The 22,876-nt window shown below is 38.0% G+C and overlaps 1 protein-coding gene across 1 annotated transcript in view; it reads left to right on the top strand.

Annotated features, from left to right (window-relative positions):
• The first annotated feature begins 959 nt into the window (after positions 1–959).
• Positions 960–22,876, top strand: part of ENPP3 (ectonucleotide pyrophosphatase/phosphodiesterase 3) — a 64,368-nt gene continuing 42,451 nt past the window's right edge. Inside the window, exons 1-8 of the mRNA XM_032651346.1 lie at positions 960–1,111; positions 4,636–4,711; positions 8,676–8,798; positions 10,563–10,688; positions 13,826–13,886; positions 14,932–15,029; positions 19,852–19,931; positions 22,232–22,351. Coding sequence (XP_032507237.1) covers positions 1,034–1,111; positions 4,636–4,711; positions 8,676–8,798; positions 10,563–10,688; positions 13,826–13,886; positions 14,932–15,029; positions 19,852–19,931; positions 22,232–22,351 — 762 coding nt within the window. The 5' untranslated portion in view covers positions 960–1,033. The remainder of the gene's footprint in view (positions 1,112–4,635; positions 4,712–8,675; positions 8,799–10,562; positions 10,689–13,825; positions 13,887–14,931; positions 15,030–19,851; positions 19,932–22,231; positions 22,352–22,876) is intronic.

Raw genomic sequence — 22,876 nt, 5'->3', positions numbered from 1 at the left:
TGGCTGCTAGATGGCAGGTATTCTTTTCAGCCCTGGGTTTCCTCAGGGCTCACCAGCTCACGTTGGAGGGTTACAATCGTTGATGACTGTGACACCCTTTGTTTACTGACATGGCAGAAGATATTTCATTTATCAGTTCCATGGAATCACACTTTGAGAATTATTGCCTTAGGGCCGTTTAAAATAGAAATGTGTAAAACCCCCCATTTATTAGAACTCTCTTAGGCCACACTGCTACTAATTTAGCTTCTTTCATCAGAAATCAGTAACCCCCTCTCGTCTATGTAAATAAGAAAGGATCCCATTTAATTAGTTAGTGAAAATTACCTTGGATTTGGGGCTATAGAAGACTTGGGTTCCAGTTCCACTTCTGGCATCTAGTAAATGTGACTTGGGACAAGTAAGTCACATAATTTAAATAATCAGAGCCTTACTTTACTCATCTTACAAAATAGGGATACAGTGTTTGTAAGGGATTCTGTTATGTTTGACATGAGATAACGCATGCGAAAACATGTCAAAGTGTGAATACTCTAAAATGCAAGTCATAATTATCACATGATTAATACTTTATACAGATTTAGCAGAGTTGGAGTTTTTATATGGTTAAAGCACATGGTTAATATGTTAGTTTTCAACAGTGACAGGAAGTTTATATAAATGTAGAAACTTTCTAGAATTTTGGTAACAAGGTGTTTTGTTTTGGGTTATTTTTAAAGAAAATCAATGATCATTGTATTAAAATTTGATTATTATATTATTCTTGTTACATATATTTTGATTAGTATTTAGTAGAAACTATGAGGAGAGAAAGAACAGTTGTCTACAATGTACTAGAAATGAACTTTTATCTCTCGACACTGTTATTTTTTCCTCTCTCTTGATTGCCCAATCACTAAAGAGCTGTGCTCTTCCCAAACATTTAAAAGTCAGTTACAGCCCCGTAATTCATACAGTTTCTCTTTGCCAGACTAGAAAAACGAAGGAGTTCTACCATTTTCTGGTAGAACAGGTTTATACAGCTAACAGAACAATGGATTCTGCTCTGAGTTTATCAACGGAAGAACCTGTTATGAGAAACACTGTTAAGAAGTACAAAATCATTTGTATTGTAAGTACATTTTAACATTTTCGTCTCTGTAGCTTTGTGAATAATGGTAGGGGTATGACTCCCCGATTGTATTTGTTTGTGTTGCTATTTAAATGTAAAGTTTTAAGTAATTGTGTTCAGTTTTATCCCTTATGACAACTCTAAAGCAAAGTGAATCACATTTTGCAAATAAGAAATTTGAGTAGCAACAAATTAATATTTGATCTAAAAGGTTGGGATCTGTGGCAGAACATTTAGCAGCACTGATTTTACCATGATTATAATTATATTTATCTCCCAAGTCACCATTTTTTATTTATTTTGCATGAATATTTTAAGACAAGAGAGTGAGGAATTAAAATCACTGTGTCTTATATTCTTTGTTGGACTCTTGATTTTATCCTATTTTACTTCACTCCTAGAGATGGTCTCTTTTTCCTAGTTTCTCTTTCTTGTTCCCTTACATGGTAAGATCTTCCCTGTCCTAAAACAACAACAATAACAAAACAAAAATAAAAAACTTTCCTTGACTTTATTACATTCTCTTTTCCTTTTACCATCAAACTTTCAGCTCTAGCCATTGTCTCAATTTTCTCACCACCCAACCATTTTTTGTTCTCTAGCTTTGCTTTTACTGTACTCAAGTCACCTCCTCAAAAGTCAGCCCTTCTCCCCTATCCTTCTCCTCTGAGTCTCCTAACAATAATACACAGATATTGTGGAGCAATTTCTCATTTTGAATTCTTCTCTCCCCTTGCTTTCATGATGGCATTGACATTCCCATTTTTATCACTTTTCTCCTTACCTGCTTTATTGGCTGATTTATCTTTCTTCTCATTATGCATTTCACCAAACCCTATCTAAAGATCCTTTCTTTAGGAAATCTCACCTTCTTTAATGGTTTTAAGAGCATATTCTCCACCAAGAATTCCAAGTCGGCCACTAGTTCTGACCTCCTGCTGAGTGTCTACCACACCATTCTAAGTGCCTGCTTGCTGGCTCCTCATCCAGCACCTTCCTTGCAGCTAAAACCATTTGCATAGTTTTCTCACACCTATACTGCTGCAGTTTCTCCTAAATTCCCTACTTTTCTTCTTTTTTCTTTCTTTCTTTTTTTTTTGCGGTACGCGGGCGCGCAGGCTCAGCGGCCATGGCTCACGGGCCCAGCCCTTCAACGGAATGTGGGATCTTCCCGGACCGGGGCACGAGCCCGTGTCCCCTGTATCGGCAGGCGGACTCTCAACCACTGCGCCACCGGGGAAGCCCAATTCCCTACTTTTCTTAATGTCATTGCCATTCTCTCTGTCACGCAAGCATTGTTTGGAGGAGTAAATGAAACAGTGTGTATACGTATTGAGCTCAGTGACTATGACAAAGGAAACTCTCAAGATATTCTATTTATTTATTGTTCTGGGAACTTTGGCATTCTCTTTTAGCTCTTATGCCATTTACTATATTTATCCTACCTTATTAATTCAGGGAATTATCAACTCCTCGGGAGCAAAGTCTGTTCATCGTTTATTTCCCTTCGTTGTATCCTTTTAGTGGGTTGTTAGTAGACGTAAACAGAAGCTCAATAGTTTAAAATCATAGCTTCAAAGTTACCCTATTGTTTCTAAATTTTAGTACAAGTTTTATTTAAAATTTTTTAATGTACCTATTGTGTTTCTAGCATTCTTTTTTCAGTCAAGCTAAAGCCAAATGTTGGTTTCTCAGTGATTTCTGTAGTCCAAAGCACTCCCCCTCCATTTTGTAGATAGCATAAGATAGTTTAAGATATATTTGCACCTTAATATCAAGAAGCTTATTCAGAATTACATACTTAGAGTCAATGATTATACAAAATTGAAAATGAACCTTTTTATCCTTGAGGAGATTACAGAATAATGCGAGAGCAAGTCATAAATATATGGAACAAGTACAAAATCACTAAGAAATAGACATGAAGATTTAACATTAAAAAGTTTTAAAGCATCCTAAGGACAGCTAGGTGTTGTCTATTTTTCCAGCAAGTTTGAATGGCCAAAGGACCAAAAATAAGATGTAAACTGAGATACAGTTGAAATGTAAATCTATGACACATGAGGTTTACCATAGGAAAGTTTCCCAGTGCCTTGTTGCTTTGTAGCGTTAGTAACCTTAGTCAGCTGTGGCTCTTGAGCATCGTAATAAGGGAAAAAGTGCTAATGATGTTATTTAATAACTGTTTATGTTTACTTTTCCCTCTCCATCCTCTCCACTGAATGAATACCTGCTGGAAGGTCACTGACCCTTGGGCTAATTTTGAGTCTTCATGTAAAAATTGTTTTCACAGTGTTTTAACCATATTTTCCCGATCACTGAATTCACTTCTATTGTAAAAATTAGATATGTTAATTTCCAGATGATTTTCAGAAGGAAAACAGACAAAATCTATAGTTTATGTAGGGTTTTTATTATCTAAGCAAATTTTGATGTTGGTTTTTTTTCTTTTATAAAAGCGATTTTTAAAAAAGAAACATAACAAAGTTTATTTGTATTGTAAAATACTTTAATCTGTGTACCTGTTGCATTTGTATTCTTTATGGTGATCATATTATTTAAGCTCTGTCATCCAGTATGCTTATCATTGGACTTAATGGATAGGGAAAGAGGTCAGTGGGAAGAATTCTGTTTAATTTATATCACAGTTTAACTTCAGTAACAGTATAAAGTCCATTACACTGAAGAGCTTTGTTAGTAGTAGTGATAATGAATGACATGCACAATCTTTGGTCACATGACTTCCTGGTTACCCCTAAAACATTTGTTTGCACTGCAGATCAAAGCAGATAATTTGCTAGTTAATTATTTGGACATTATATATATATATATTTATTTATTTTATTTTATTTTTTTGTGGTACACGGACCTCTCAGTGTTGTGGCCTCTCCTGTTGCGGAGCACAGGCTCCGGACGCGCAGGCTCAGGGGCCATGGCTCACGGGTCCAGCCGCTCCGCGGCATGTGGGATCTTCCCGGACCGGGGCACGAAACCGTGTCCCCTGTATCGGCAGGCGGACTCTCAACCACTGCGCCACCAGGGAAGCCCTGGACATTATATTTTTATATGTTAAATATTCTCATTATTCTCTGATGGTCAGAGTGGGAGAGAAAAACCTTGCTTCCTGGGAATGAGGTAGTTAACGATTTCACAGTTTTGGAATGCTTTTAAATAAATGATCTCCAAACATGTATCTAGTTAAGAAAGGAAAATGGGCAAAGGTAAATGGCCCCTTGGTTTCATTTGTACTTTAACTCAATTTGGGGTTAAACTAACTAGGACTAACGTATTTGAATTTGAAGATCTGTAATAAATGGTATTTTAACATTCTTCCCAAACCTTTCTTACTTAATGCCTGGAAATAATCAGGCATTAAATAAAATTCTGTCCCCTTATCATTGTTGGATCTGGTAATGCGAAAAGCTAGCAGGCTGTGCTCCCTTAACAATCACCAAGGGAGGGCGGTTATCTGGGTCTTTGTATATTTTAACAAAATGGTAAAAGTCACATTTTTTTGATAATAGGTTCTTCTCACTTTGTTGGTGGCTGTGTCACTTGCATTAGGCCTGGTGGCTGGACTCAGGCAACATGAAGAGCAAGGTACTCCCCTCAGCATTTTCTCAGAAACTTTCCTTCTTTCTTCTTTCTCCTCCCCTTCCCTGTTATATAACCTGGACTCGCCTCCTTTCTAGGCTAGGCTAGGCTCCCCTTTCCTCCCATGCCCCACTTGTCAGGAGCACACATCTGTGGTTAGCACTCTCCACTGCTGCTTCTGGACTTCCCTCTTTGACCTCATCTCCCTGCTTCTTTGAGATTCATATCATTCCAGTATTTGCCCCTTTTCCTCACTTTCATAGAGGACTTTGGTAACTGAATCAAAGATTCCTTCTCTCCCAGCTCCTACTCTAATCATTAATATCCTATGATAAACTTGACTTCGAAAGTCTTAGTTGCTTCACTCCCATGACTTCCTACCACCACTTTTGTACCTTGATATCACGTTAGTGTTACCCCATCCCAGAAATGTCACCATTTCTTGGTTAGGCAGTGCCACTTTCCTGAAATGTAGTGCACAATAAAAGCTTCACATTTTTTTTCTCATAAGAAGCAAAGAAAAAATAGGAGATCCGTGGCTCAAAGTATCAAAACACCTCCCATCCCTTTTGCCATATTGCATTAGTATGAACAGTAAATAAACCATTTGCAAGCAATTCAATAAAGAGCACTTTCTATAGTCTTACTATGTATTGTTTTGACACTTTTACTAAGGGAAAGTATGAGGTCAAGTGTTAGATAATTTATTCTCCTTTTTTATCTGGTTGATTAACTTCTAATTTGACTCCAATGGGGAAAGTCTTCTTCAGTGGGAGACTCTTGGTGAGGTTAACTGGCAATTTTCCGATTATGTTTTCACTTAGTAATTTACAAACACTCAGTACCCCTGCTGTAACATGGGAACACAGTGGAACTGAAAAGATGGGGATTGGCTGGAAAATTACTGTCTTTTCTTGGTCACTTGGCTGTTGTGTTTCTGAGCTGCAGTACCAGTCCTAGATCTAGCAAATGTTGGCAGGTCATTTTGGTGGTATTATTCTGATGTTAGTGAGCACAGGTGGGCATCATTTCTTGGTTATTTCATCCCACAAATCACATAAACTAATTGCAAAAGGCATATGGTAATCTCTGAGCAAAATCTCCAATTATTCCAGCTCTTTCCCTCCTTTCCTTACGTTAGTACAGCTACTGACTGGCTCCCTAGTCATTGTTCCTTATTCTCTTCCTTTCATCTCAGTCTATCAGGGCTTGTGTGGCATCACTCTCCTCTCCCTCCCACCCAGGGGATTGGTGTTTAACGCCAGCTTCTTTTTGCCAGCATCCTAACATAGTCACCCCCTCATTCTTCCACCACAACTGTTTCCTAAACCCCAACCCTTGATCGTCTTCACCATTCTCTGCTCCAATTAACCTACTTTTCATAGGCAATATATATTTTTTCTAGTGTGAGTTTTTAAACTAGTTTTTCTAGTTTGAGTGACAAATTTCTCATTTTACGTGCACATCCTTTTTACCTGTTCTTCAACAATTGAGCACTAACGCTGTGCTAGGCACTATTCTAATTACTGGGGATATAGTGATAAAGGAAACAGACAAAAATCCTTCAAAGGGTTTACATTCTAGCATGGAAGACAGATAATTAAAATTGAGCTATATATATATATATATATATATATATATATATATAATATGAAGGGAAAGTGCTAAGGAATAAGTAAAACTGAAAAGGGGAACATGAAATATTGAGTCAGGGTGGGTGGGGTGTGTGTAATAACTTTTGAGTAAAGAGCTAAAGGAAGTGAGGAAGAAACAAGGATATTTTGGAAAAGAACATAACAGGCAAGAGAAAATAGCAAGTGCAAAGGCCTAAGGCATGAGCTTATCTGGCATGTTCTATTTTAAGAATAACAGGAGATCAGTGAGCTAGAGCTAAGAGGACCAGAGGGAGGGTAGTCATAAAATGAGATCAACCAAAGAGGAGTTGATCACAGAGGGGTTGGTAGGTCAAAATACGGCTTTTGGCTTTCATTCTGAGTGTGATGGGGAGTGATTGGAGGTTTTGAGCAGAGGAATGACATGACATGCTGTGGTTTGCTTTTCAACATGATCGCTCAGGCTGCTGTGTTATGAATAAATGGCAGAGCGACACCAGGAGAAATAGAGAGACCAATTAGAAAATTATTGCAATAATATAGACAAGCCATATGTCTTGGACCAGGGTGGTAGCATTGTAACTGATGAAAAGTACTTGGATTCTGGAGATCTTTTGATGTAATAGATAGATTTTATCAACAGATTGGTTATGGAGTGAGAAACAGAGAAGTCAAGAATGACCTCAAGATTTTCAGCATGAACATCAGAAAATATGGCATTTCCATAATTCAGATGGGGAAGGCTATAGAAGGAGCTGGTTTGGGAAGAATAATCAGGAACTCAGTTTTGGATATGTTAAATTTGAAATACCTACTAGATGTCCAAGTAGAAAAGTCAAAAAGTAGTTGTATATATAAGGCTGGCTTTTGGGGGACGTTCTGGCTGGACATGCAACATGGTGGTTACCAGCATCACACATGGGATTTAAAGCAATGTGACCAGGGTATGCCAACCTTAAAGGACTGGAAGATGAAGGAAGGAGAACACAGAAGACTGAGAAGGAGGGTCAGGAATGTGGGAAGAAAGCCAGGTGATTGTTTTGTCCTGAAGTTCAAGTGCGGAAAATGTTTCAAAGGACTGAATGTAAAAATGTAAAGACGTTTTACGTAAATGGCATATAAACTTTTCCCCTTACTTTCTCACTGGACTTTGTAGCTATCCAATTACCATGCATGCACTTATTGTTATGTACCTATCTACTTAATACATAGTGCTCTTTGGTGTGTATCCAACATGCCATTTGACCTATGCCCTCTCCCAGAGTTGCTTTTAGGAAATTTGATATCATTCTGACTTGTGATCCTGTATACATTTCTCCTGATCTATCTCTGGGAGCTTCCCAGATCTCTTTATCCCTATTGATCCCTTGGTGTGAGTTTTGCTGTGAAATTTGGTGAGCACCTTTGACATAATAATGTTTACTCTTCAATTCTGGGAAATTTTATTATGATTTCTTTAATAATATCATTTCCATTTTCTTTGTTTTCACTTTTCAGTACTACCGCCCTGTTTCAAGGTCAACTAAGTAGTAGCCTTAATTATATCTGCAAAGTTCCTCTGCCATGTAAGGCAGTATATTCACAGTCTCGAGGATTAGGGGATGGAATCTTCTTGAAAACCGTAATTCTGCCTACCACACCCCTCTACTGAGTTTTCCATTACTGCTCTCATGTTTTTATTTCCAAGAGCGCCCTGAACGTGATTTCCCTTTTTAAAATTATAGTTTACTTTCTTATTTAATGGATGCGATTTCTTTTCTGAGCATCTCAATATCAGTTGTGTGTTTGTGTGTGCGTGATCCTGTGTGTGTTTAACTCTTCTGCTCCTTGCAATATTTCCTCTTCAAAAGTTTTTCTTTTTTTTCTTGTTTGTTTTGGTCTTTCATGTTGGATGCTATCCTTAAAGGTCTGGTAATCATCTGTTCACATTTAAGAGTAAGACTTGTTCATCTTTTTTTCTCATTATGGCCATCCTGCATGTCTGCTGTCTCTGTGATGAAAGCAACTCCTCCCAATTTCTTCCAAATTTTGAGCCTTCTATTCTGAAGTGGGAGGTGGGGTGGGTAGCTGCTGCTTCATATCCAGACTTTCAACCAATTCCACTACATTCAGCCTCTGCTTGTCCCTCCTACCCTCTCCTTATGGCCCCTGGTGTATCTGAGTCTGGGACCTCTCTGGAGTCCTGGGGAAAAATCACTCATTATTTATCAGTTTGCATTGATGAGTCATACAGTGCAATAAAAATGATCTAATTGTCTGTCCTAGTCTGTGCTGGGTACTTCTTGGGCTTGCACCATCAAGCTATGAGACTTCGGATAACTTCTAAGCACAGATTTCCTTATTCTTTCACTCTACAGGCAGCTGCAGGAAAAAATGCTTTGATGCTTCACATAGAGGACTAGAGGGCTGCCGGTGTGATGTACAATGTAAAGGCCGAGGCGACTGCTGCTGGGACTTTGAAGACACCTGTGTGGGATCAAGTACGAATCCTGAGAGCAAGTTTATTAGCATGTTGGTTGTGCTATCTAATGATAGCACATTTGCATGCAAATGCTCACCTTGTGTATTAGTTCGCTCAGGCTGCCATAACAAAGTCCCACGAACTGCGTGGCTTAAACAACAGAAATTCATTTTCTCACAGTTCTGGAAACTAGAAGTCCAAGATCTAGGTTTGGCAGGGTTGGCAGGGTTGGTTCCTTCTGAGGCTGTGAGGGAGCTTTTGGCGGGTCTCCAGCCATCTTGCATGTTCCTCCACTTGTGGCAGACGTAACTCAAAGCTCTGCCTTCGTCTGCAGATGGCCTTCTCCCCACGTCCTCACAGTCTTCCCTCTGGGTGTGTCCACGTCTGAATTTCCTCTTGTTGTAAGAAGAATACCAGTCATACTGGATTGGGGTCCACTCTAATGACCTGATTTTAACTTGGTTATCTGCAAAATCCTTTTCTAAATAAGGTCACATTCACAGTCATGTTGAAGTTAAGACTTCAACATTTTAGGGGAGGGACACAATTCAGCCCATTACACCTTGTATTCAGGATCTAGTATTATCCTGACCCCCCTTTCAGTACTAAAGATAGAACCCACACTTTATTTAGCTGAGGTTGAGGAACAACAGTCTCCAGTAGATGAAATGTTGTCAAATTACACAAGTTTCAAGGGCGTTTTCTCATGGCTTATCATCTTATTTAGTTTCATTTTTAGTGGTTCTCAAATTTCAGGATGCATAAGACTCCACTGGAAAGCTGGTGATTCTTAGCGATTCTGATGCCAGCGGTCCACAGAACACAACTTGAGAAACACTGTTCTTGAGGCAGAAGAGACAGTTTGCAATATTTAATTTTCTAAGAAATCAAGGAGGTGGTGGGGGGAGGTGTCTAGTGGTTCGAGGAGAGAAGATTAGGACAGTACAGCTCCTTAAATTATGCTCTCTGAAAAGGGCAAGAAGGAGGGTATTAGCCTAGTATGGATAAGATCTGTACTCCTTTTAATTCATCTCCAGAACTCTTTTCTTTCTAAGTACACAGTATATAATTAAGAATGCAGAACTCCGTGCGTGACTGAAACACACAGCTGTCACCTAGCCAATGCATTTGTTTGAGCACAGGGGCTGATGTTGATTCTAGTCACTGTTTCCTGGCAGGTGGCCCTAGGAAGCAGCGTCAGTCCAGCCTCTTGCTGTTGTTAGCACTGGGATTTATTGAAACTGATCTCACATTAAGTGCCTAGCCTGGGAAAATATCAGAGGCATGGTGGGGAACTGATCTACCTTTCTTTCACTCTCAGCTGGGAGGTACCCTGCCTGCCTACATTCCTACAGACCTGACCACGTTCCTGTTACTTCTGTTGTCACTGCCACTTCCTTGTTGTCTCTCCTTAGATAAGGCTGGGCAGGCTGCTCTTGGGTGACAACAGTCACTCAAGGTTAGTAGCTCTTTACCATTGGAAGTTCCTACCCTTGGGTGGAAATAGGACAGGTGTTCAGAGTTTCTCCAGACTCAGAGGTGTACCTGATAGGTAGACCAGAGCTGCAGCTTATAAAGCTACATTTCTCTCTGCCACCCATGCCAAACGAAGAAAACTGGTGGATTGCCCCTTATTCGTATTATGAATTTTCATTTATGAATGGAGATAAACCAAGAATTTGACTATAGGATAATACAAGAAGAAATGCATGGAATTTGTATTTTTGTTATTGGATGCTTAAATTAAGTTGTATGCTCAAAATCGAATTGTGTAATTTTCCAGCTCGAATATGGACGTGCAATAAATTTCGTTGTGGGGAGACCAGACTGGAATCCAGCCTTTGCTCTTGTTCAGATGACTGTTTACAGAAGAAAGACTGCTGTGCTGACTATAAGAGTGTTTGCCAAGGTAAGCAGGTGTTGACCCATTTGCCTCCATGAGTTCAGTGACCCTAGAGCTGGCCTAGGCTGCAGACATTAAAACAAGTCCAAGAATTTTTAGCCATTCTATGTGGAAGAAAAGACCCAATGTGTTTACTGTGGGAAGAAATGGGTTTTGTGCATGATAGAGGAAGGGAGCTCAGAGCAAAGATATTACAGAAGAGAAGAGAAAAGTTAACATTCTACATGTTCTGTAAAGCAAGGTCTTTTTCAGTCCAATGACTATGCTAGACATTCTTGTGGTTTGAGACACTGGACGGCAGATCCTAAAGTTAAAACATCACAGAAGAGATTCTCTGGCCTGAATAGCAGTTAGTTAAATGACTGATTTTGGACTGGCAGGGAGGTAATGCAGAGAGCCAAGGTTAGAATCTAGGTTATTCAATGCCTGATTTCACCTGCTTTGCCACTTTATAAGTGATGTAGATTTAAAAAAAAATCACCAATCCCTCTGCACATCTGATGAGACTTAGGAAAAATGTACATGTACACATAGCAACAAGACTGCTTCAAGCTATCAACCCCTTTTTCCTCACACCACACCCAGTAGAGCTAACTAACTTACATGTGTAATATTTTTAGACAAAAAAAGAGATTAAGGTGAATTTTGATTTTTTTAAATAAGAGGAAAATGTTATAGTAGAAACATTATTAAGTATAGTCCCTCAGTAAAAAATAGGTTTTACACTAATAGATGAATCAGGTTTTATGCAAAATATAACTGAAAATCCACTAAAAGGGGCAACCAGAAAGGAAAGTAAAAGCCTGAAATGGTAAGTCTGTTTTTAAATAATAATTGATATTTAATAGTGAATATCGTGTCATTAAAAATCCCCCTAAATTCACAAAGGCAAGTGTAGTTTGCAGTTTGCTTATTTCTCTAATAAGTTCATTGAGCGTAGTGCCTTTGAGCTTTGTGGTCTCCTGCCTTCTGCCCTAATTTTATAACTCTTTATTTTATTTTATTTTATTTTTGCGGTATGCGGGCCTCTCACTGTTGTGGCCTCTCCCGTTGCGGAGCACAGGCTCCGGACGCGCAGGCTCAGTGGCCATGGCTCACGGGCCCAGCCGCTCCGCGGCATGTGGTATCTTCCCGGACCGGGGCACGAAGCCGTGTCCCCTGCATCGGCAGGCGGACTCTCAACCACTGCGCCACCAGGGAAGCCCTAACTTTTATATTTTAAGTTCAGAATTTTGAAAAGAAACATGATGAATTTCTAACATATGGAAAGAATAGTGTGTTTAACCATATGTCAATCACCTTGCTTCAGTAGTGATCAACTCATGACCCATCTTGTCTCATACCAATACAGTATGAATGTTAAGCTGGCTCAGAGGATCGAAGAGATTAGAACTGAGAGGATGTTGGAATAAAATCCCTAAAGATGTAACTTGTGGTGGGACACAAATGATTTGCTTTGCTACAGGACAATTTATCTGCTATCAGATAAGAATCAGTTACATTGCTATTAGTTTTCTACCAATTAACTCCTACCCTTACTAAGTTGTAAAATGAATAAGTGGTAAAGAATAAGCTAGATAAAGGTATATACTCCTAGGTAACTAGATAATCCATAGGTGGGCTTTTTGAATAATTCCCAGCATGACATTAAAATGAAATTTAATGATCAGTCCTCCTTTTGCTTATTTTCAAGTTTTGGGGCTTTTTTCTTAATAAAATACCTCCAACCTCTCTTTTAAAATTTTAGATTACCACAAAGCAAATCCCAAGGTTACTGTCATTCATCTATAAATATTTTCAGTCTGTATCTAAAAAAGATGAAGATTTAACAAAATTAGAATAACATCAATATATCTTAAAATGTCTTCAATAATTATTTATTGTTAACAAATGTCCAATCTGTGTTCAGATTTTTTTGTTTTATGATATTAAAAAAATATTTGTTTGAAGTAGGATCCAAACAGAATCCATACATTGCAACTGGCTGATATATTTCAAGTCCTTTAAAAGTGGGTTCTCCCTTCCTTTTTTCCACCCCATGCAATTTACATGTTGGATAAATGGAGTCACTTGTCCTGTAGAATTTTCCAGTCTGGGTTTTGCAGATTGCATCCTCTGTGACTTAAGCAGTTTGTCATCCCCTATATTTCCTGCAAATTGGTAGTTAGAACTAGAGGACTGTTCAGATTCAGGTGTTTACCTTTCTTTCTATCTATCTATCTGTCTATCTATCTATCTATCTATCTATCCACCTGTTTACCATGTACCCTTCACAGGTAGTGGTGTTACTTCCATCAAGAGGAACATCTTGTCTGCTTGTCTCTTTTTTGGTCATGTTAGCCATTGATGATCATTGCCTAGATCCATTAGGGGTTGCAAATGATGACATTCATATTCTATCATTTCTATTTCATTAACTAGTGGGAATGTTTTATAAACAGAAACATCCATGGAGTGAGAGTTTTTTAGTTATGATCTTAAAAATTTGTTTGTTTGATTTCCCCCATTTGATGTTAATATCAATTATTCTCATTGGGGCTTCCCTGGTGGCGCAGTGGTTGAGAGTCCGCATGCCGATGCAGGGGACACGGGTTCGTGCCCCGGTCCGGGAAGATCCCACATGCCGCGGAGCGGCTGGGCCCGTGAGCCATGGCCACTGAGCCTGCGCGTCCGGAGCCTGTGCTCTGCAACGGGAGAGGCCACAACAGTGAGAGGCCCGCGTACCGCAAAAAAAAAAAAATTATTCTCATTGGCTATTTCTCTTTTTTTTTTATGCTTTTATTTTTCTTTAGATTATATACCTATATTTATTAAACTCATTTTTCCTAGCAGTTGGGAAAACACTGTCCTTGAGGGAAAAATCATTATTTAAAAAAGAAAAAAGAAATTGTCCCTTTCCAGTTAAAGGCATTCCCTTTATTTTCTTGGTAAAGATGGGTTTCCTGGTATTCAGTTAGTGTAGATTACTAATCTGTGCAAATCGCTAGAGGCACTGACCTTGCCAACATGTGAAGTAGCATTTAACATGTTCTAGAAGAAATTTGTCATTGCAGTAACATGAATTAAGTCGTTTGGAAAGAGCATGTCCATTGAACATTGGTTTCTCTTTTCTTATCTAAAGATTTTGATCTTATGCTTTTCAGGAGAAACCTCATGGGTTGAAGAAGAGTGTGGCACAGCCCAGCAGCCCCAGTGCCCAGAAGGGTGAGAAGGAAACCGACATGTTTATTCTCCTTTAACAGATGGCACGCAGGAATGTAGCTGAGAGGCAGGGTGGAATTTCTCCCACTCTGTTTACATCTTAGAACAAAACAGTTAAAAGATTAGATTCCTTGTGGCTTCCAACTCATAACGTACTTTCGTTTGCTTTATTGTTTAAAAAACATTTTTACATTCAGTTATTATATTCATATTTTACAACAATGACTTAAAAAATGGTTGAAATATTTGTACTAACATCCCAAGGTCCTACGATCAGGATTAGAACTTAGATCTAAATGACTCCAGCCAGGACATCCCAAAGCTGGGATTTTGAAATGTCTCTAATATAAAGTCTCATTTCTGGTGATGTTTTATTAGTGCTCTGCTTGCACGCTGCTGACTTCTACTGTAAAACTATAAATAATTAGCTCCATGTATACCTGCTCCTGTAAAATACATTTATTTGAGGAGAGGCAATGATACTAATGCGCCATGTTGTAATGATTCCAAAGTGCTGGGTGTGTGGGGTTGGGACTGAGTTTTGAGAGGTTGAATGGCTGCTCAGTTAAACAGCTCATAAAGAATGAAGCAGAGAATTAAACTCGTCTTTCTGAGGCCAATCCCTTCCTTTTTCTCCACAGAGCACTGCCTGGTCATTGTAAACACTCAGGGCTAGAGAAATTTCATGTATGGTTATAACTGGGTGTCACAGATAGCCAGTGCCAAGGAGCAAACAGAAATAAAGTTAGCTAACATTATTTAAACTGTAGAACTCAAAGGGTGGTAGATCTTCAAGTTGAAAGACCCAGATAATTTATGTAACACCTTTTAAAAAATACTGTACATTTTTACTATGGATTAATAACGTACTGGACATACTGATTGTAAAGGGAAATAATTTTTAAAAAGAGAAAGGAAAACTTGACTTAGAAATATTTCTGGCTGTATTTTCTTAGTGTTTTCTAATTTAGAGAATTATAAGTAGTACAGAAAAGTATCTTTTTTAAAAAATCAAAATAATGGACAATTTCTTATTTTCCATTTTCAGATTTGACCTGCCACCAGTTATTTTGTTTTCCATGGATGGATTTAGAGCTGAATATTTACAGACATGGGGTTCTCTAATACCTAATATCAATAAACTGAGTAAGTCTCCTCTAATCAGGGACATGCAGATGATAGACACCTAGTTAGTTAATGTCTAGATTAACTAACACTTTTCTTTCTGACCTTTAATGTTAGCGGTTTATCTTAGTTCTGGGTCCCCTCAAGAGTTTGATGCATTTACTACACGACAGCTATTTTCATCCTTCTTGGCTCCTCCTTCCTTCTTCTGCAGCGTGTTTATCTTTTTGTTTGTTTATGTTGATTTGTTTTATATTTGAATATAACTTCTGCTCTGTGAAAATCTGTTCATGGATACTCTCTCAAAATTGGCATTTGTCAGCCCTGGGTTCTGGGTCTCAGCAAGGTAGATATGACCATTAAGGATGGGAACCTGAAGGAGCCTGAGCAGACTGGACAGAATCGGCAGATACCAAGGCTCCAGTAAGTGAAAAGTCCAGTATCTCTGTCCAGTTCTGGAATCAAAGTTCCTGGAACCTGGCTCCACCACTTACTAATTCTGAGACCTTCGGCAAGTTTACTTCCACGGTTGATGCCCTAGTCTCTTTATCTGTAAAATGGTCACTTACCACCTCATAGAAATAATGTGAGACCATGGACATAGTGTACATTGGATGATTTTCAGTTATTACTGTAATTATTATTTTTATTGGCATCTTTATCATGATGTACTTCTGAGTTAGGGTACTTGGACTTCACACAATTTTATAAAGTCAATAATAAAGAAGAATGGAGAACCCGAGGACACCAAGTTAAGAAGTGTCAGAGGTTGGCTCTAGGGCGCATAGTCTTCACTGCCCTTCAGTTCCTCTCTTACTTCCCCCTTCTACCAGGCCCTCTTTTACCTCCATGGTCCTGAAAATTTCTGACAATTTTACTGGTTTCCTGTTTTTATTTTTTTTCAAATTATTAAAAACTAGCTTTTGACTTTGAGTAAGGTGATCACCTTTTCTGGGCCTCAGTTTCCTCATCTGTAAAATGAGAGGATTAGACCTAATGATTTCTACTACTAATCCCAGCACTAAAATTCCTTGACTGTAGAAAGATCAATTACTTCTCCCCTACAGCATAAGGGACTTTGTCTCTTCAGGTTCTCCTACACTCTCTGAGGCAGATCTTTAGCAAAGAGATTTAGATGTTGGGTCTCTGACAGAACTGGATCCAAATTCAGGATTTGTCACTTACTGCTGAGTTACTTTAGCCTGAAAAGCCATTAACAACTCTCAGTTTCTGTTTCCTTATCTGCATTTCCCTTGGTAGTCTGGATATCAAATCCTGTGTCCAAAAGGGAATTTATCTAGCCAGGCTGAACTGGACCCCTTTAGAAGTGGAATTATTTTATTTGCTCATCCCCTTGAGAGTTGGAAAGGACACCAGTGAAATATTGGGCCGTTAAGAGCTTTCCTTTCTAAGGTTTAAAATATTTTTTAAGTCATTTATACAACATCTCGATCCTTTAATGTGTGAAGCCGTAACTAATTAGGTCTACCAAGGCAAAATGGGCTCTTCATTTCTAGGAGGTCCAATTAAGAGTAGATGTGTTAAAAGATTTAGGATTAGGACCTCCCAAGAATGGTAGGGTTGAGGTGAGGTATGTGACAGCAGGCATCACTTTAAGGAAGTCTAGAACCTCATCTCTAGTGTCTTATCAAGCTGCCTGGAAACTGAGCATGGACTAATACCACAGTGCAGTGAGTTATATCAGTGACTACTAAGGGGTCATGGACTCTAGTGAGAACATGAGGTTGTTGTCTTGTCCTAACGTGGGTGCGAGCAGACAAAGAAGGGCCGGGATCAACAAACTGTCAGGTGAGATAGAAATGATTTAGCTTGAACTAGAAGTCAGATTTCTTGGAAAGTTAGATGTGAAACTGGGGATAGGACAAGACTAGTAGTAACTATCCTTGCATCCCAGGGATAAATCTCACTTGAAAGTGGTGTATGATCCTTTTAATGTGCTGTGGAATTTGTCTTGCTAGTATTTTGTTGAGAATTTTTACATCTAAATTCATGAAGGTATTGGCCTGGAATTTTCTTTTATTGTAGTATCCTTCTCTGGCTTTGGTGTCAGGGTAATGCTGATCTCATGAAATGAGTTTGGGTGTGTTCTCGCCTCTTCAGATTTTTGGCAGAGTTTGAGAAGTATTGACATTAATTCTTCTTTAAATGTTAGGTAAAATTAACCTGTGAAGCCATCTTGTCTTGGGCTTTTCTTTGTTTGGGGGTTTTTGATTATTTGTTTTTGGTCTGTTCAGATTTTCTATTTCTTCATAATTCAGATTTGGAAGGTTGTATGTTTCTAGGAATTTATCCATTTCCTCTAAGTTATGCAGCTCATGGGGTGTAATTGTTCCTAGCACTCTCTTATAATCCTTTCTATTTCTGTGGTATTGGTTTCTGATTTTATTGATTTGAGTCTCTTTTTCCCTTAATCTAGCTAAAGGTTTGTCAATTTTGTTTATCTTTTCAAAAAACCAACTTTAATTTTGTTGATTTTTGGAACTGTGTTTCTATTCTCTATTTCACTTATTTCTGCTATAATCTTTGTTGTTTTCTTCTTTTTTACTAACTTTGGATTTTGTTTGTTCTTTTTCTAGTTCCTTAAGGTGTAAATTTAGGTTGTTTATGTGAAATTTCTTCTTTTTTAATGTAGGTGTTTATTGCTATGAACTTCTTTCCTAGTACTGCTTTTGCTGCATCTGTACATTCTTCAGCTATTTCACCTACTCATCCATTCAGTCTTCCATTTCTTATAGTTTATAGTTACTATGGATATATATTTATTCCATTTATATTTTCAGAATTTTTTTCGGTTGGTACTTTCTTTTTAAAAATATGTTTTTTAAGGAGTAAAACATGCAAATGATAAACTTTGACAAGTGACATTAAAGGGTATACAGTAAAAAAACAAACAAAAAAAGCAACCAACCAACCAACAGACTCTCTTTCCTGATCTTCCTCATTTTTCTCTGTAGAAGCAACTATTCTTATTGGTTTATTGTGTGTCCTTCCAGAATTATTCTGTTCAGTCATAATTTAGATTCTTAAGACCTGGAAGAAACAATGGTAGAAGATCTTGCTTTTGATGAGTTATTCTATAATAGCTCTGGTTCAAAGGCAGGTGATCGAAAATGGTAGCTTGAATCTGTAGATAGTCAACTGATGTGTCCTGTTTAAAACTACGAAGGCGTCATGTTTTTACGTCACTGGTAGCTTAGCTTTGTTTTTTATTTTATACTCTGTGCCTTCAGGCATTTAAGAATTTGACCCATTTACCCATGTTTCAGGGACATAAAAACAGAAACTGACCTTATATCTCTCTCTATTGTATGGTTGTTTTCCCCACTTAAATTCTTTTATCAGTGGATGAGATCTCATTTTATTTTCTATCACATGACTTCTTAACAATATTAAATGTGTCTTTCCCTGATTGAGGACATGATTTATTTATTGGGGGTATTGACTGAGAAAGAAAAATGTTGATTATATGTTATGTCCTAGAGCAGGCCTCAAACTCGAGTACATCAGAACCACTTGGGGTCTGCTTGCTAGAAATGCAGATTTTTTGAGCTCCTTTTCTTCCACCTTTCAACCTCTCCCATTCCCACCAGAGTCCTATTTAGTAGACTTGGTATTGGATCTAAGAATCTTCTGAAGGAGGAAATTCCTGGATCCTATTGGAAACACTGTTCTCGAGGCTGGGAAGCAGACCAGTTCCAAGCCTATCTGAGAAAACCTTCATTATTTCCAGTTGCAATGTTTGTTGCTTTCTGGACAATAATCCTTTGCACTTTTTGTCTTAACCTAAATAGCATCTCTAATGGTGAAGCTCTCTTTTAGAATTAGAGTTGGTAGGATTTTGGTATGGAAAACTTCTCATACTTCACTGCTGCTGAGGAAATATCAGTGTGCCTTAGTGGTTCTGACCTCCTTGAGCAGAGTTATTGCACAGACGAAAACAACAGAATAACTGAAAGCAAATTTGATGCCGTGCTTTGGGGAAAAGAGATCTCAGGAAACTCCACTGATCAGGTGGAAACTGTACTGAGTGAAAATAATAAGTGGGAAAGTTAGTTCATCTTGTAACATTGCTTTGTGGCATGGGCTTATGCATTTATACAAGTTAAATTCCTTTTCAGTTATCTAGATAGTCGTGTTCACTTTTGTTATATTGGATAATTTATGTATAAAAACTAGCTGAGAAGCGGATATTATATAGAAATTCTTGTTGTAATGACCTGGGTCAGAAAGAGGGGAGCAGCAAAAGCAAACAAAGCTGGCACTGTGTAAAGCAGGGTACATTTAGCTCAGGGGTCAGCAAGCTGTGGCCTACAGGCCAAATCTGGCCCACTCTGCCTGTTTTTGTAAGGCCTGTTAATGCTAAGAATTGTTCTCATTCTTAAATGGTTGGGGAAAAAAATATTTTGTGCCATGCAAAAAACATATGTGAAATTCAAATTTCAATGTCTACAAATAAAGTTTTATTAGAACACAGCTATGCTCATTTGTTTACATGTTGTCTGTAGATGCTTAGAGGCCTTCATAGCAGAGTTGAGCTGTTGCAACAGAGACCATATGGGTTTGCAAAGCCTAACATATTTATTATCTGGTTCTTTATAGAAAAATTTTCCTGACCCTTGATTTAACTCACCCCTCTCCTGAAAACTGTCATTCCTTGGAATGGAGGAATTTTAAGCATCAGAATTTCGACCTCTTTCCATCTAATTCACCCCTTAATTAGTTTTCTATTTCTCTGTGAAACTTTCACGTTCAGATTTTTAGTTATTCAAACAACTTCTGAGGAAGAAACAACGTCTTAATTTCTCACTATCCTTTGCTGCAGAAACATGCGGAATTCATTCAAAATACCTGAGACCTGTCTATCCGACCAAAACCTTCCCAAATCATTACACCATTGTCACGGTAAGTGCTTAGCCCAGTGGCAAGACTGACAGGCCCCGGAAGGGCAACTGACCACACCAGACATGCTTAGGCGGAACTGGCCAAGCCGCAGGTCACACATTTCACGAGCATGTGTGGTGGCAGTCACAGCTAATTCAGGCTGGGAAGGAGTGTCTCAGTATGGGGTCAGTCCAGGGCTGTGAGATGTTAACTATGAATGAGTGTCCCAGCATTAGGTTCATTTACCTCTGTGACAGGCCAGGATAGCCTCTTGGATGTGAGAAATACCCTCTATTCTGATCTGTTGATTAACCTCCATTTATCTGAAGGTCTGCTGGGAATGGTAGGCTATGTATGAGGACAGCCACTCTGATGTGGGAAATTTCTTTCTTTCCTAGTCTTTTTTTATTATATTTAATTTGATGAAGTCTCTTGTTTCATAATTGAATTCAAACCGGCTATATCTCTTTATAAATCTATTTATTTATTTTTAAACATTTATTTATTTAGTTTTGTCTGCGTTGGGTCTTTGTTGTTACACACGGGCTTTCTCTAGTTGCAGTGAGCAGGGGCCACTCTTTGTTGCCGTGTGCGGGCTTCTCATTGTTGTGGAGCACAGGCTCTAGGCGCACAGGCTTCAGTAGTTGTGGCGCACAGGCTCAGTAGTTGTGGAGCATGGGCTTAGTTGTTCTGCTGCATATGGGATCTTCCGGGACCAGGGCTCGAACCCGTGTCCCCAGCATTGGCAGGTGGATTCTTAACCACTGCGCCACCGGGGGAGTCCCAAACTGGCTATACCTCTTTAGATAAAGCAAGTAAAGCAAATGAATTCTCCTCAATGTATGAGAAGACGTACATGAAATGATCGAAATGAACTCAAAGGAAGATTAACTTATTTAATATTTATAGATTTAGAATACATCTTAAGGCGTCCTCTGCCTCAGGCTTTATTGCCAAAGGATATTATGTCTTTACTACATTGCATTTAGTCTTTTATTAGTATGGAACAGTAATTACAACTTATTTAAATTTTAGTCCTTAAGTAATTATATGTATGTATATATGTATATATGTGTATTTGCGTGTGTGTGTGTGCATGTATAAATGCAGATTCCATTTTGCAGATCCGCCTAAACATTTGAGTTACCCAGCTCACATGTTTCCAGCTGAGGTCTAACAAGGCAATACTCTGGCTTCTTGTTTTTAGCTCTCATTCTATAAACAAATGTTTTCAAAGTCCACTGTCTATTTAGTGCCATGTTTTTCACATGTTTGTGTTTTTTTCTTGGATATTTTGCTGTTTACAATGGCCCTCAAGTGTGATGCTCAAGTACTTTCTAGTGTTCCTAAGAGCAAGAAGTCTGTGATGTACCTTATGGAGAAGATATGTGTGTTAGATAAGCTTTGTTCAGTCATGAGTTATACTGAACTAAAAATATATATTAAATAAGGGATCTCCAAACAGAAACACACATAAAACAAGATTACATATGGATCAGTAGACAAAAATATTGTAACCAGAGGCTCACAGGAACCTAACCCTTTATTTTCTCTAGGAGCAGTGGTTCAATATTCACTAATTCAGTGTTTGCAGCAACTTTATAGAGCATAACTACTGCAAATAGCAAGAATTGACTATATGTACACATACATAATATATAATACTTATACATGTATATATAAATAAGGGATTATACATAAGTGCTATTAATTTCCTACATATGCATATGTATCCATATTCATAGATATAGTAATGTTCTGAAATAATGACCCTAAAAATCTCTCTAAATGTAGTTACAACTGCATAGGGTATCATGGGCATTCAATAAAAATATGTGAATTGAAGGAATGACTGGATTGATGGATGGATGGAAGGGAGGAAGTACAGAGACTTGGCAGGCTTCCTTTTAAAGTGCTGGTAACACATTTTAACCCATTTGCCAGGCTATCTGATACTTAAAAGCATCCATGTAGTAAATTTCTTGCTATTACTGCCAATAAAACCAATAGCTAGTCATTATTATAATATAGAATCTATAATTAACAAACAGTTATTAATAACATGAGTTATATTAAAACCATCAGCCCAACTCATCTGCCTAATGTCATTCATTTGCAGCTATAGACCACGGTGGAACTAGTATATATATAATGCTAGTATGTATATTTGGTATTAGGGTTCATATCCAGGGGTTTTATATTGAAGGGTATATGGCATCTTTTCAAATATGAGTTATGGGTCTTATGCTATTTCAATTTAAATGTATGTTTTATTAATTTATTATTTTATCTTAAATCTTTTTAAAAAATTATCATTTTAGGGGTTATATCCAGAATCACATGGCATCATTGACAATAAAATGTATGATGTACACCTCAACAAGAACTTTTCACTTTCTTCAAAGGAGAAAAATAATCCAGTTTGGTGGCATGGGCAACCAGTATGTAGCATTCTCCTTGTGCCTCCAAAGTAACCTTCATTTCCCAACGTGACAGTGGATCTCTCTTCTCTCTCCACTTTGAGTTTTACATTATCTTTTTAATTTCTAAGGGCTAGGGGTGGGACAGTGTTTCACCACTATTTATAATTATAATTTGAATCTTTTTAACGTGTATAGTTGTTCAGCTAAATTGTCTTCAGTTGAAACTTGGATGTTGTATTATAAACGTATCAACCTGGAAATTACTCAGAAAGATTATCTGTTAACGTTTTTACTCATTCTGTTTTATAAATCTTTAAAAGGGAAAGAAGAACTGTACAATTTTACCAATTTGAAAAATGATCTTTCTTACTGTCCTATGTTTTTTGATTTTTGAAGTAGATGCCTGGATAATTACTTTTCTAAACCGCAGCAAAGACAAATTTTAAATAATTTAAATACATTTTAATAGTTGAATAAATTTTGCAACTGTTAATACCGTTCAGTTTCTCATAAATGGCACCATTTCTACTCAAACTGGTTATT

The sequence above is a fragment of the Phocoena sinus genome, chromosome 12, assembly GCF_008692025.1.
Source record: "Phocoena sinus isolate mPhoSin1 chromosome 12, mPhoSin1.pri, whole genome shotgun sequence".
Lineage (NCBI taxonomy): Eukaryota > Metazoa > Chordata > Mammalia > Artiodactyla > Phocoenidae > Phocoena > Phocoena sinus.
The sequence above is the reverse complement of the archived record's forward strand: the minus strand, read 5'-3'. Positions and strand labels throughout refer to the sequence as shown.